This window comes from Manis pentadactyla, chromosome 9 (assembly GCF_030020395.1).
Source record: "Manis pentadactyla isolate mManPen7 chromosome 9, mManPen7.hap1, whole genome shotgun sequence".
Taxonomy (NCBI): Eukaryota; Metazoa; Chordata; class Mammalia; order Pholidota; family Manidae; genus Manis; species Manis pentadactyla.
This window is the reverse complement of record NC_080027.1, coordinates 57,884,409-57,898,972: the sequence shown is the minus strand read 5'-3', so window position 1 is coordinate 57,898,972 and position 14,564 is coordinate 57,884,409. Positions and strand designations below refer to the sequence as shown.

The 14,564-nt window shown below is 46.9% G+C and overlaps 1 protein-coding gene and 1 long non-coding RNA gene across 3 annotated transcripts; one reads left to right on the top strand and one right to left on the bottom strand.

Annotated features, from left to right (window-relative positions):
• Positions 1–1,953: 1,953 nt before the first annotated feature.
• Positions 1,954–3,760, top strand: LOC130684889 (uncharacterized). Of its 2 annotated transcripts, XR_008999251.1 has the most exons (4): positions 1,980–2,293; positions 2,377–2,514; positions 2,701–2,839; positions 3,313–3,760. It is a non-coding gene; the product is annotated as an uncharacterized LOC130684889 (long non-coding RNA). The 2 variants fall into 2 exon arrangements; XR_008999250.1 differs by having other exon boundaries at positions 1,954–2,293; positions 2,377–2,839.
• A 2,153-nt stretch (positions 3,761–5,913) lies between these two features.
• LOC130684885 (serum amyloid A-2 protein) lies at positions 5,914–9,187 on the bottom strand. The gene is made up of 4 exons (XM_057507451.1): positions 9,055–9,187; positions 8,549–8,640; positions 6,650–6,788; positions 5,914–6,210 (listed from the first exon to the last, which is right to left on the bottom strand). Exons 2-4 carry the CDS (start codon positions 8,634–8,636, stop codon positions 6,048–6,050), a joined length of 390 nt encoding a protein of 129 aa, XP_057363434.1. The 5' UTR covers positions 8,637–8,640; positions 9,055–9,187; the 3' UTR covers positions 5,914–6,047.
• Positions 9,188–14,564: the final 5,377 nt, after the last annotated feature.

Genomic DNA, 14,564 nt, shown 5'->3' with positions numbered 1-14,564 from the left:
AAAGAATATTTCCAAGTTTATTTTTCAGCATGGCCACCCAGTTGTCCCAATTCCATTCATTGAACAGTCCATGTTTTACCCATTGATTGACATGCAACCTTTACATATACTAAGTCACCGTATGTATTTGTGTCTAATTCTGAGGCTTTTGCCCAGGATCAGTTTTTCTATGTATTTGTCAGTACTACACTACTGTACTTATTGAGGCCTTAATTGAAGGATTCAATGCCTGCATTACTCTTCTTTATCCAAAGTAGTTGGGGTTCCTTTTCTATTATTTCTTCTAATTTCTTGTTTTCTCTCCAGAAACACAGGTGATGGTTTACACAGTAGATTTGGTCCAGCCACTTGTTCTAACTCTCTCCGTGGGTGCATTAGTGTTTCAGTTGAGGTCTGGGGTGTCCAGGAGTCCCATCCACACCTGCTGTTCTCTCTCACGCCCACCCCACTCGGTCCTCTAGGCCACTCTTCCTCTGCAACCACGTTGATGGGCTTGAGAAGACTCCGCACTGCTGATCCAAGGTCACCCACTCGGCAGCCTCTGACACTACTGATCAATAACTGTCAGTTAGGATTCGGGAACACCAGCTCTCCTAGTTTCACTCCTGCCAAAATAGCTGTGCCTTTTCAGGCTGTTTGCTGGATCCAGCTCCTCCAGACTTCCCACAGACAGAGACCCCAGTGCGGAGCCTGTCCCTTTTCTCTTGTCGTTTCCCACCCACATTCTGGGGAAGCTCAGTCCTGTCTGTGACTGCTGTTCCCACCAACACTCCACAGCCTGGAACAATGCCTGGGACACACAATGTGTTTGCTATTACAAAGTTCCTGAATCAACACATGGAAGAATGTTTCAGAATGTTTGAAATAGTTCTGGATTCAAATGACATGTTAGAAATGATCAAGTGGTTTAAAGGGGTGCAGCATGAGGTACATGCATTGAAGTCAGAGGAGGTAAGACTGTAAAGAGTGGATATACAGACCAACTGAAGATCAATTAAAACAGCAATATTGTGAATGAAGGAAGAAGAAGAGTATGTTATGTATGCTGCATTCTTTACATTCTGTAAGGGGCATGTAGAGAAAATGAATGTTCCTGTGGCCAGGATTCTCATCTACCCCTGGTCAGCTTGCTCACCGCACACGTGTGGGCAATGTGTTATTACTGACTCTATATAAAGGCTCCGCCCAGTGCTCTGGCCTGCACGGCTGCAGGAGAGCAGAGGCTGGAGTGGTGGCAGCGCCAAGGACAGAGACAGAGACGGCTGCGTGGGGCGGAGCGGCCCAGAGGCAGAGATCGGCTTGCTGCATGCAGACTTGCCCTGAAGTGGATGGGATTGCAGTGTTTGGCCTGCCACTTTGGGAATAAAGTTGGGTATAGACCCTTTCACTCCAAGAACGTTCCAGTGTCGTTTTTTGGTCTCACTGAAACAAGAGTGAACTTTCCCAGGACTGAAACCCACTGGTAAGAAAGGGAGTCCAAATGATCCAGCTGTTAATTCTGGCAAATTAAAAAATATAAATGTTGAAACTCCATAATACTTGAAAGAAGTAATATTTGGGCACAAAGCCCTCTCCTGCTTTCTCAGATACTGTGCCAGAATTTTCTTCTCTGTCTTTAGGATATTCTTTCTCAGTCACTGTCCTCGGCGCTGCCACTACTCCAGCCTCTGCTCTCGTGCAGCCATGCAGCCCAGAGCCCTGGGTGGGGCCTTTATATAGAGTCAGTAATAACATATTGCCCACATGTGTGCGGTGGACTATATTTGTGTCTATAACTTCTGGTCTGTGACTGGTTGGGGGAGGGGGAATAATTTGACTACAGAGTATTCCTACTTCAGCAGTGGGTCCCTGAGACAGTCGAGAGAGCCCAGGCTTCCGAGTCAGAGATTTGGGTTTCAATTTCAGTTCCAGGCCCCCAAGGCTGTGTGGCCTTTGGTCTGTGCAAGCCTCCCCTTCCTCCTCTGTAACACGGGGACAGTGTTTCCCACAGAGAGGGGGCCCTGAGAATCTGTGATTATATAGTTAGTGCTATATTCATCGTTCTTGTGTTCCCAGGGGCAGCAGTGCAGGGTTTCTGAGCGTGGATCCCACCATCCCTGGCTGGGCGAGCGCATTCACACCAATGAACGGAAGTGACCAGGCCCCTCCGGAGACTTTCAGTGTGGAGTCCCTCATCCCGACCTTGCTGACCCTCATACCTGCCCTGGGCAGGCTGGCAGGAAACGCGGTTGTGCTCTGGCTCCTGGGCTTCCGCCTGAGAAGGAACGCCTTCTCCGTTTACATCCTCAACCTGGTAGGGGCTGACTTCCTCTTCCTGTCCTTCCAGACGGCATTTGCCCTGGAGGAACTCATGGGCTCCTTCCACTCCATCTCCAGGTGCAACCCCAGCTTTGTGCTCCCTGTGCTGACCTTCGCCTACCTCGCGAGCCTGAGCATCCTCAGCGCCATTAGCGTGGAGCGCTGCGTGTCAGTCCTGTGGCCCATCTGGTACCGCTGCCACTGCCCCAGACACACGTGAGCTGTCATATGTGCCCTGCTCTGGGCCCTGTCCCTGCTGCTGAGCCTCCTGGAAGGGAAGTACTGTGGCCTCCTGTTTAGGGATTTTGACCACGTTTAGTGTCAGGCTTTTGATCTCATCGCTGCAGCCTGACTGATCATATTTGTGCTTCTCTCTGGGTGCATCCTGGCCCTGCTGGTCAGGACCCTCTGTAGCTCCTCGCGGATGCAGCTGGCCAGGTTCTCTGTGGTCATCTTGCTGACAAGATGGGCTGGTCTTCCCTCTACGACCTGCTCTCCAGCTTCCAATAGTTTCCCCTCTATTGGATGTTGAATGATTATGGTATGTTCTCCTGTTATCTTGGGGAGACTGGGATTATCCTGCATGGTGTTAACAGAAGTGTCGTCACCATCATTTATTTGTCATCGGCTCCTTTAGCCATCAGAGACAGGAATGGCAAACCCTCAGGTGGTTCTCCAGAGAGCTTAAAAGGGCATAGCTGATATGAGGTTATGTAAAATTGGAGGAAGCCCTGCTCAGGGAGCCATGGAGACTTGGCAGTACTTTGGTGTACTGCCTGTGCATGCAGAGATTGAGCAGGTTCAGTCAGAGAAGCAGTGCCTTTAGAAGATTCTATATGCACTTGTCAATGGGCTGGACACTCACCACTACTGTGGGGGCTGGCTACAATGCCTCTGTAATGCTGTTGTTCGTCTTTCTGACGCTGGAGCTTGAAATGTGCAGAACAAGTTAGAACCCAGGGGCATGAGCTAAAGCCCGCGAGAACCCCCAGAACTCATGTCACCCTTTCTCAGTGCCCGCAGTTGTCATGAGATGGAGTTCTTCAGGAGAAGTTGTCTCCCTTCACCGTGGAGCTGAAAGCACACCTGGTCCAGGAGTTGGAGACACTGAAGGAGTATCCAAGGGAAGGGGGAGCAGCCGCAGGCCCAGACGGTGCCTCACGCAGATGAGATGAGCCGACAGAGAGGTAGTGACATGCACGAGCACCCTGGCGCCCCTGCACCAGCCTTCCATGTGTGAAAACAACGTGGCTGCGGCGCCGTTTCCAACCTCCAAGTTTTGTGCAGAATGTCTCTCTATGTCCACCCTAACCAGAAATGTAAGGGAAAGGAATTCTGGGAAGTGTAACTCAGCCTAGCCAAGTTTGCACTTTCAAACCCATCACATCTACCCTTTGTCAACTTGGCACCTATGAACACTTCCTTAAATCACAGTTAATTTCAAATAAAGACAATAGCAAAGTCAAGCTTCTCCCCAACATGATATCCGTATCCCACGTATACTGGAAACATGCCAACTTTTTCCCTCAAAGAAGTTAAAGGTTCCTTTTTATCTGTGGATGATATTCTTCTTGCAGTGAATCAAGCTCCCTTTTTGAAATTTAAATTTAAGCACTGTAATTTAAACACTGGGCCATACAATTAACTACTAATAATACATATTTGTTATGATGGTAAGGGAACAAGAGAGAAGAAAAAAGTATTTGGGTAATACAGACAATCACATAGTCACATCCCAGAGGTACTCAAAACCATTACAGTACTTTGCAGCCAGTCACATGGCCATGGCTGGTATGGACACCTACTTTCCTCCACCACCCAACCCAGCTCACCTCTGCGTCTCCGTTTGGTGTGGTTCCCTGCCTGTAGAGGGGACTCAAACTTCCATTCTCCAAGGATCTGGGATATAGCAGTCTTCTTATCGGGTGTTGTCCCTTTCCATCTTCTTTGCTCATTGGGCTTATCAGTGACTTTATCAGAAGACAGACCAATGTCCGTTTCTGGGTTATAGAGATGAGGATTTGAGTACCAACTTTGCGCCTATCACTGTGGGCGGTTTTCCTCTGGTAATAATCCTTCTCTTCAGGCTGAATGAGACGGTGCCTGTTAAACAAACACCGTCTCACAGAAGAACCCAGGGCAGTGTGTTGGGGACTGCCTTACCCAGGGCCCTTCACCCCATTCCTAGGAGACCTGTGCCAACTCTGGGTCCCAGACTGTTCCTACTTTTGAAGAATCCTCCTTTAGCAAAAGGCTGAAAGCAGTGCAGGATATGTCTAAGTGTGTTTGGTCAGTGCATTTGATAGGGAGCAAAAGTATAAGTTAAATGTTTTTGACCACTTCCTAGATGACGTACAATTTCCACTATCTTACTATGTTGTGACAGCCACCTTCATGCTCTGTCCTCCCATGGTAGAGAGTGTGAGCTCTCTGGTCATCTCCCCTTACAGGGACACTAATCCTATCTGGCAGGACTCCACTCTTATGACCTCACTTAACCTTAATTCACATACAAACACCCTGAAAATCAGGACTTAGCATATCTGGGAGGGACACATTTCAGTACATAGTACTGCCTTCCACAGCTGCCTTCCAGAAAGTTCAACAGCATTCTAGCTTCTGACCCATTGTGGGCAGCCTCCAAGTGAGCCTGCAGGAACCCTGTCACATTCCTAATAGTTCAACTGCACACTTGGAACGTTGCCTGCAGAATTTTATTGGTACCACCTTGGAGGACTTTTTGTCATTTTGGCTTGTGACACACAGCAAACTTTATCAGCCATCCAATGTGGTCTAATAAGTTCTAGATCTCAACCTTCTGGAGCACCCTTACTCAAATTTTACCTTCTCATGTTCTCTATTCCTTAGTGGTTAATCGTGTTACCAGATAACATTCCTTATGTGAAAATTCACCTTTTCAAATTACAGCCTGGTTTCTGCTCCTGCCTGGACCCATGTTAAGAGAGGCATTCACTACCCTGAACCCCCTTTTGTATTCATATCACAAAATACACATCATATCACATTCATATTCAGCTGTGAGCCAGCTGAAGCGCAGAAGGCGTGACGAAACAGTCACAGTGAGGGGGTGACTACACCAGTTTGGCCAGAACTGAGGCAATGAAAGTAGAGTGGAGGGAAACTGCCTCGGAAGCCTTTCTTAGGCCGCGTGGACAGAACTTGGTCAGTGACCGGATCTGTAGGTGTTTCTGAGAGATGAACGGAAGACCAAGGTGGCCGCTGCAGGAGCAGGATTCCGCGGTCCCGTCCCCCCCCTGCTGTGTCCCCGGCCCCCAGACACAGACACCGGGAGGGGCAAAACTAAGGGGAAGAGACACTGCGGGCAGAGAAGGTGACAGGACACAATCCCAGGGATGGGGAGGCCTGACGCGGAAGGGCCTGGACATAGCAGCCAAGCAGGCAGAGGGGCGTGGCGAGGGGAGCGGGTCTGATTCGGGGACAGGCTGGGCAGGGCGTGTGCCCCTGTGATGCTGAGATCGTCTCCCCATCACCCAACCTCACAGGCACCGACCCGCTCAGCCTTCATGAGGTGTCCATCCCCCTGCTGCCAAACAAGCAGTCCTCATACCAAAGAACAACACACACTTTCCAACATTCAATCCTTTAAAGCATTTATTAGGCACCCATTATGCCCTTCTACCAGCTTCTGAGAACATGAACTCAGTGATTCGGGACCAGTCCTCAGGGGGCCCTGAGTGCGCCTCCTGGGAGCAGCGTGAGGAGGACGCTCAGTACTTGGCAGGCAGCCCTGCGGGTCTGAAGTGATTGGGGTCCTTGCCACTCCGGCCCCACTCGTTGGCTTCCTGGTCGGCCTTCGAGTCCTCCTCTCCATGGCCACTGTCTCCATATTTAAAAAGGTCTGTGACTCTCTGAGAATTCTCTCTGGCATCGCTGGAAAGGAGGTAAAGGTGGACAACAGTCAGGGGCTGCTAAACAACAGCCCCGCCCTCTGTGCCCCTCCCCTTCCCAAGGAATTAGTGAGCTGAGAGGGGCCCAGGCAAGAGGGGCTAAAACACTGGGCCTGCCCGGACACAGCCCATCTCAGCCCAGGCGGATGCCCCCCTCCCATCGATGCTGGGCGAGGCGAGGGCTGGGAATCCTTGGCTATCACTTTGGCCTCCCGGGGGCGGGCTCCCACCTCTACACCAGCCACACCTTGGCTCTGCTGGCAGCCCAGGCCCTGCACTGGGCATGGATGGAGAGGGCGGGGGGATGGGCAGAAGGAGGAATCCATGCCCCCACGGCCCCTTCTCTAGGGCCACCGCCTCCTGATGCCCAAAGGCAGCCAAGCTCTGCTCACCCAGCCCTGCAGCCCCAGGGCCCCGGGTACCTGATCACTTCAGCAGCCCAGGCGCCCCCAGGGCCCCTCTGGGCAGCGTCGTAGTTCCCCCGGGCGTGGAAGTACTTGTCTGCATCTTTGTAATTGGCTTCTCTCATGTCAGAGTAGGCCCTCATCATGTCCCACGCCCCTGGGAGGGAAAGGACATGGCAAAAGGCATATCAGGTGGGCAGAAACCCTGTGACATGCCTTAGAGAAGAATCAAGGAATGAAAAGCCTTCCACTGACGCGCTTTCAGCCTTGGCTACCACAGCGTGAGAAGAACTCCCCTGACTGCCAGGTGGCTTCTCCTGGGAGCGCTAGTGAGAGTGGTGCTAGCGGGACACACTGTGCTGTGCCTGCTGGGCTCACCCCTGTGGTGCCTTCTGCACTTACCCCCCTGCTAGGGCTCTGTGGGATCTGGTTAAAGGAGGGAGGAGGTGCTCCTGTTACTGAGCAGGGGTTCTAGTCAGCACGACTGAAACTGTGGGCCTGACGCTTTGGGGTTCAGGGCTGGCCTGAGTACTACAGGTGCTGTGCAGCATTCCTGACCTCCACCCACTCATGCAGGTTCACACACCCAGGCATTTCCAGACATGCCCGATGTCCTCAGGACACTGACACGTCCTTGGATGAGAGCCTCTGTTGTGGAGTGAAGCTACATACGACGAGACCCAAGACTTGGGTGGGTAGGTGGTGACATGCAGGCAGATTCTGAGAAAGGCAGAGACATACAGCTTCTGCCCCGACACTAGGAAAATGTGCCCTAGCAGCAGGATGGACAGAATGTGGACTGAGGCCTTATGACCTTTATGGGCATGAAGAACAGCCTAAAGTTTGGAAAACTTTCTAAAGAGACTGAACTGATGATGTGTGTTGCTTCAGGAAGGAAGCCCGGAGCTGCGGTTCTCTCTCTCCGAGCCTTAGCTGCGCTTTCCAAGCACCTGTGGAGACGCTGATGGCTGATGCCTGGGCCACCACAGGCTGATGGCCTCAGACTCTCTGGGGTGGGTCTCAGACATCAGCAGTTTGAATGCTCCCCAGGTGAACCCAGTGAGAACCACCAGGCTTCAGGAAGTGGTACTCAGACACATCTGCCTGGCAAGAGCTGTGGCCTCACACACAGCTGGGTTCAGACCTCTGCTGCCACCCACTGACTGGCAGTTAGGCCCTGGCAATGGACCTGGCTGCTCTAAGCCTCCGTTTTCTCCCTGTCAAGTGTGGGAGGATGCCTGCCTCACCGAGACAGTCTGCAGTTAGAGTAGGAGGCCACCCGTCCCAGCTTGACCAGAGCTGTCCCTGTGTGCCTAGAATGGTTCCAGTTAGCACTGAAAGTGTCGTGGAAAATTCCTCAGAACCAGGCACACCAGCAAGGTGGTCACCCAAAATTGTCTGAAAGCACTGAGTTCTTCATGCAGGCTGATATGTGTTATTAGTTCTCCTTTTCTGTCCGTTAAACAGCCAGAGAGAGAAAGGAACGAGGCAAATCCAGGGACAGTGTCACTGAGCACGGGGAGCACCAGACGAGGTAAGCTGCAAGTCTCTCTGAATTATCCACTTAGGAGACAGAAGGAGGGAAGGAAGGAAGATGGCGGAGAGGAGGACAAGGAAAGTGGGTAGTTTTAATCATACTTTATGCAACTGGGCCTGAGGGAAATTTTATATCATTTCCAGGCTTATCTCACGTCTTCTATTCAAACTAGCTTGTCAGCTGGAATTGTTGAATGGTTTTTCTCCAGTAGCTGATTGACATAAATCCTGCGGTTTTCAATTGGTTTGATGAAAAGCCCCCCAAACACCTGGCACATCCCACAGCCTAGGGCAACACAAGCTCAGACAGTGGCCCACCCCTGTGAGAGCTTGGGGTGCACCCTAGTGGCCCACAGATGCCAAGCCCTCCAGTCCCCTTACCTTGAGCAGCCTCACCAAGGAACATATACCACTGGCTGCTGGCTCCCACGACCAAGGAGCAGAAAATGAGGCCTGCGAAAAGCTTCATCGTGCTGAAATGAAAGGAGAGGGTCAGGGAGACAGGGACAGGACTGGGGCTCCCCCTTGGGATTCGTCGTCCAAGAGAGCCTGGTTGTTCCCCTGGGGGTCTCAGAGCCCCATCCCCATCCAGGAGACCTTGCAGTAGGGTCTCACTAAGTGCCTCAGCCCTGAACCCAAGACCGTCAAGAGGTCACCGAGGTGGCCTCGACAGGGGAAGAGGACAGATGGGTCCAAATTGTCCCTCCCTAAAGCAGCCTATAATTAATCAAAAAGCACTCACTATGTGCCACTCTGACAGCACAGACCACATACAGGACAAATACAAAACAGACTCATTACTTTGCAAGGGAATTACCATCTCGTTGGGAAAGAGAGAGCAGAGTAAGTTTCTTGTTAAACAACTCCCTCGTGGAGCTGTCCCTCACCTGATATCCAGTGGAGTGGAGCAGACCTGCTGGTCCCTGCCTGCTGGACACAGGTGGATGGTACTTATACTGAGCCTCCCCTGCAGGGGTCACAGGGTGGGAAGCAGTGACCTTGGTGCCCGGGGAAAGTCCCTCCAGGCCACTTCCCCTAGAAAGTTGCCAAGGGGACCTTCCTGGACACAGAGGGTTTCTTCGTGCACAGGTCATCATCCCCGAGTTGTGCAACCCTGAGGAGGCAACGTTTGCTTGCAGTGCCTTGGCTGCCGTGGGTGGGGCTGGCATGGTTGGAGGGGCTGAGGCAGGGTCCCCTGGGCTGCAGAGAGGAAGGGTGTGGGGCAGAGGGATGGTGGCACTGGGGCTGCTGGAAGGTGTGTGGTTGCAGGTCTCCTCCTCCAGCCAGGTGGCATTTCCTCAGGTGGTCCCTGGTGGGCCAGAGGCAGATAGATGTGTTGGAAATCAACTCCCTGTAAGTTCACGTCTAATGTCCTTGAGCTTCAAAACTGGCAGGCTAGCGCACAGATGCCCTGGGTGCCCTGGAAGGCTCCTTCCCCCAGACTGTGTGCTTATGCTGAGCTTGCAGCTCCAAGTCCCGGGAAAGCCCTGCTCAGCTGGCTCATCCCTGAAGGTGTGTGTGTGATGTACGCGGGCTCCTGAGCTGGGGGCAGAGGAGGGGCCTCTGCTTCCCCTCAGTCCGTCTGGTGATGCCTTTCAGTGGGAGTGATAGTATGTTGTTACAAGGAACCAAAGCGTAAAGTCCTAGGAAACTATAATAGGACAGAGAGAAGTAACATCTGTTATGGGACAATGATATGCCAGCTGGGATTTGCCCCGCCTGGGAAGGCTCAGGGAGTGCTCAGTGTCTGCTCATTTTCCCTGGGGGACACTGACCTATTGTCACTGTGAATGGGTCATATCAGGAAGGGCAGGCAAGTGTAATGAGGCCCGTTCTATATGGACTGAACCTCCAACTCTCAAGAGAAAATAACCCTGTGATTCATCCTAACTGGAAACATTCTAGAAAGGGACTGCAGCTAGACAGTAAATGTTTCAAGCTGTCTAAAGATAGATTTAAGAGAAAGTATGTTTTCTGCCTTAAACCAAATAAATTTTATTATTATTCCTTCCCTTGGCTGGATTGTTTTGGATTAGGCAGCAAATACTATTTTTTTTTACTTTCAACTCTCTGCCTGTTTAATGAACTGTTATATTGTCATTATTCACTAATATAAATGAGATACAGTCTCAAATTTTCAAACTTTTGATTTGAATAAGAAAATTAGCTTATGGGAGAAGATGGATATGCCAAGATTTTCTTTTGACTTTAAAAAGATATCTTATATTGAGTATTCATATTTGAACTGACTGTTTATAGTTCATAATGCATGAGCAAAACCGAAAGTTTCTGTGATGACTGCCCTTGTACTGTTCACTATGTAACTTATTCATTATGTAAGAATTTGTTCTACATGTAAGAACTTGTTTGTTATGCCTCAGAAGATTGGAGACTGACGAAAATTAGGCTTGGGGTGGATTAATGATTGTGCATTGAGCATTGACTCCCCTATACAGAATTTTATTGTTGTTAACAACCATTTGATCAATAAATATGAGAGATGCCCTCACACACACACACAAAAAAACAAAAAACAAAAACAAACAAACAAAAAAAAAAGGACAGTCTTCCAATGGTAAAATAAATAAGTAACCGGGATGTAATGTATAGCATAAGGAATAAAGTCAAGATATTGTAACAGCTTGGTAGGGTGATAGCTGGAACCTAGAATTATGTATATAAATGTTCTACCACTGTGTTGTACACTTGAAACTACTGTAATGTAATACTGTGCGTCAACTACCCTTCAATAAAAAATAATTATTTAAAAAAAAAAAGATATCTTATATATATTTGTACCACTTGGGAACAGAACATGTCAACTACATCCATTATAACAATTTTATCTTGGCAATAAGTTATCAGCTGGACAACCAAGTCTGACTTCCTTTTCGGAGGTTAAAAGTTCAGAAAATGCAAAAACAATTTCTGAAATCCAGTTGCTTTTTAATACTATTGGGGTAAAGAAAATACTTTCAAGGACCAGTTTAAACTGAAATTAACAACAGAAACCCTGTCTGTCTTGTCACCCTTACATAAAGAGTGCTTATCACATTATCTGTTAAATAACAGAGAGTTGTCCATTACCTTATTCACTCTACAAGTACTTACTGAGCTGTTCCTATGTGTTAACACTCCCTGATGTCTGGAAGGTCTCTAGCCTCACTGTGCTTTTGCTCTAGTAATCAGTCAATAAGTATATAACATGAACAGTGGCATCCATCCCTCATTAGCTAAATCGAATCCACTCCTGATAATGTGTTGCATAGCAATTGTTTTTTGGGGATCAGGGGTAGCAAATTATTTATTTATTTTTTAATTGAAATATAGTTTATATACATTATTATATTGGTTTAAGATGATCAACTTAGTGAACCATCATTTATATGTATTATTAAATGCTCACCATGGTAAGTGTAGTTACCATCTATCACTGTACAAAGATGTTATTATAATTTTTTAAGCTATATTCCCTATACTATACTTCCATCCAAGTTATAAATAAAATTACTTATAATTTTAAGTTTGTGCTCCTTTAGCTCCTTCAGCTATTTCACGCACCCTCCTGCCCATGGTAACCAACCTCCATTCTCTGTATTTATGAGTCTATTTCTGTTTTGCTTTGTTTGTTTTTTCATTACAATTTTCAGATTCCACATATAAGTGAAAGTGAAACCATATGGTATTTGTCTTTCTCTGCCTGGCTTATTTCACTTAGCATAATACCCTCTAGGTCCATCCATGTTGTGGCAAACAGCAAGATTTCTTTCTTTTTTATGGCCGAATAATATTCCATTGTGTATATGTACCACACATTCTTTATCCATTCATCTACTGATGGACACTTAGGTTGCTTCTATTTCTTGGCTATTGTAAGTAATCCTATGATAAACATAAGAGTGCTTACATCTTTTTGAATTAGGGATGTTGTTTTCTTCAGGTAAATTCCTAGGAGTGGAATTCCTGAGTCAAATGGTATTTCAATTTTTAGTTTTTTGAGAAACCTCCATACTGCTTTCCATAGTGGCTGCAACAATATGTAGGTTCCCTTTTCTCCCCATCCTCACCAGTGCTTGTTCTTGTCCTGTTGTTACTAGCCATCCTGACTGGTATGAGGTGATATCTTGTAGTTTTGATTTATATTTCTGATGTTTGGTGATGGTGAGCATCTTTTCATGCATTGGTTAGCCATCTGTATGTATGTCTTCTTTAGAAAAATGTCTATTCAGGTCCTCTGCCCATTTTTTAATCAGATCATTTGTTTTTCGGTGTTGAGTTATATGGGTTCTTTATACATATTCTTCTTGGATATTAGCCCCTTATCAGATATATCATTCACAAATATATTCTCCCATACAATAGGTTGTCTTTTCATTTTGTTGATGGTTTCCTTTGCTGTGCTGAAGCTTTTTAGTTTGAGGTAGCCCCACTTTTAAATTTTTGTTTCTGTTTCCCTTGCCTGGGTAGAAATATTCAGAAAAAAGTTTATAATGTTGATGTTCAAGAATTCACTGCCTATGTTTTTGTTTCTAGGAGTTTTGTGATTTTAGGTCTCACATTCAGGTCTTTAAACCATTTCAAGTTTACTTTTGTGTATGGTGTATAAGACAATGGTCCAGTTTCATTCTTTTGCACATAGCTGTCCACTTTTCCCAACAGCATGTATTGCAGAATATACATCTTTTCCCCAGTGTGTATTCTTGCCTCATTGTCATATATTAATTAACCATATAGACATGGGTTTGTATCTGGGCTGTCCATTCTGGTCCACTGATTTAGAGGTAGCAAATATTTAAATACCAGTTATTTTATTTATTTTCCAAGAGAAAAAAATAATAGTCCCTTCCTAGCCAATTTTTACAGATATTATCAGAGTCACTCAAATACCTATTTAACAAATTACCAGGAATACCTACACAATAGAAAACAATAAAAACATGAAGTACCTAATTATTGAATAATTAATGGGGCCACTAGTGGGTATTCTGTGTGTTGGCAGGAGCCATGCTACTCAAGTTGTGTAGCAAAACTCAGGCTGGAGGAAGGCCCTCGCAAAGCAGGGGCCTTCGCATCTGGCTTCCCCTATTACCCACCTTGATTTCGTTATTCTCCATTATACTATTGGCTTTGCTTTTGCTTGTATTTTTGCCAAGGGCTAAGCTAACCTTTGATAAGCAGCACGGAAAGGAGGAGAACATAAACTTCCCAGAAGGTTTTCAGGACAGTGCTCCTAAAGAATGGAACACGCAGAGGCCAGACGGCGATCTTGGCATGAAATACTGAAACCTACAGTTAGTTAGTTAAACATTGACTACCCCATCTCCACCTAAGTGGGAATGCACCCCTTGTTTGCAATGCTAGTGAAATTAGTGATGAAGAGTTTTATAGGAAAATTAGAGAAACAGAGTTATGGGGGAATACTGAATGGAATAACCCTGTCTGACACTTAATTAATCTTCTCATGTTTTCTTCCATCTGCTACTTCTATAGCTTTTCTTCTTCCTTCCTAATTACAGCCCTTTACTAGAATTCGTGACTCATATGTGAAATTACCAAGTACCATAACTCTTCCAAGTGGTAAAGATACCTCAAGACAAGTGCTGGGCCTGGAAGCCACGGGGCATAAATCTGCAAAGAAGTGAAAAACTAACCTTTTCAAAGAACGTTACTTCTCTCTCACTTACCAGGTTTACATCTCCCTGTGTGGCCCTGGAAAATGGCTGGTTAGCCAGAGATGGGTAAGATTCCTCAAGGGAGGAACAACCTAAGACAGGCACAGTTGCAGAGGGGCCATCAGGTGAGAAAATGGGGGCCAACAGAGGTGAGGCTTAGAACCTCACCCTCCCAGTTTTGAGAGAAATCTTCTCCACCCGTGGATGTTTTGTTGCCCTTGTCTAACTTGGATTAATACCTAGTCTGTAGGTAGAGACCTAATCATCTACAGTTGCCTTCTTACAGCACTAAATCATGCTTTCTATCTTTATCTTGCATCTACTTATGTGAGACTCACATATAAAGTATAAAAATCAAATGAATAATCTTATCTGACTTGAGTGTTTATAGTTCCTGATTTGTGAGTAAAATAGAAATAGTTGCTGTGATTATGAGTGCCCTTACATTGTTCACCACGTAAGAAATTGTTTAGTCCCTACAGTGATGGGGCCACGGGGACCTGCATATTATGTATCAGGGAAATTGTGGTATCTGCCCAGAGGAAAGAGAAATATGAATAAGAAAAGGAAATTTATTTTGCTGCCTACTGTGCTCTATGAAGGAGTGTATGATGAAGATATAAATTTATAGTTTTAAATTAACTACAAATTTATTAAAGCCTATAGAACACCTTTGCGGGAAAGAATCCTAGCTAACTGTAGCAATGAATGACCTGTATTTCACC

Excerpts from the sequence above, each read along its gene's own strand:
- LOC130684885 (XM_057507451.1), bottom strand. The coding sequence starts at position 8,636 with ATGAAGCTTTTCGCAGGCCTCATTTTCTGCTCCTTGGTCGTGGGAGCC. Across the intron at positions 6,789-8,548 it reads CCTTGGTGAGGCTGCTCAAG|GGGCGTGGGACATGATGAGG; the intron begins GTAAGGGGACTG and ends TTTCCCTCCCAG. Across the intron at positions 6,211-6,649 it reads TGGGCTGCTGAAGTGATCAG|CGATGCCAGAGAGAATTCTC; the intron begins GTACCCGGGGCC and ends CCTCCTTTCCAG.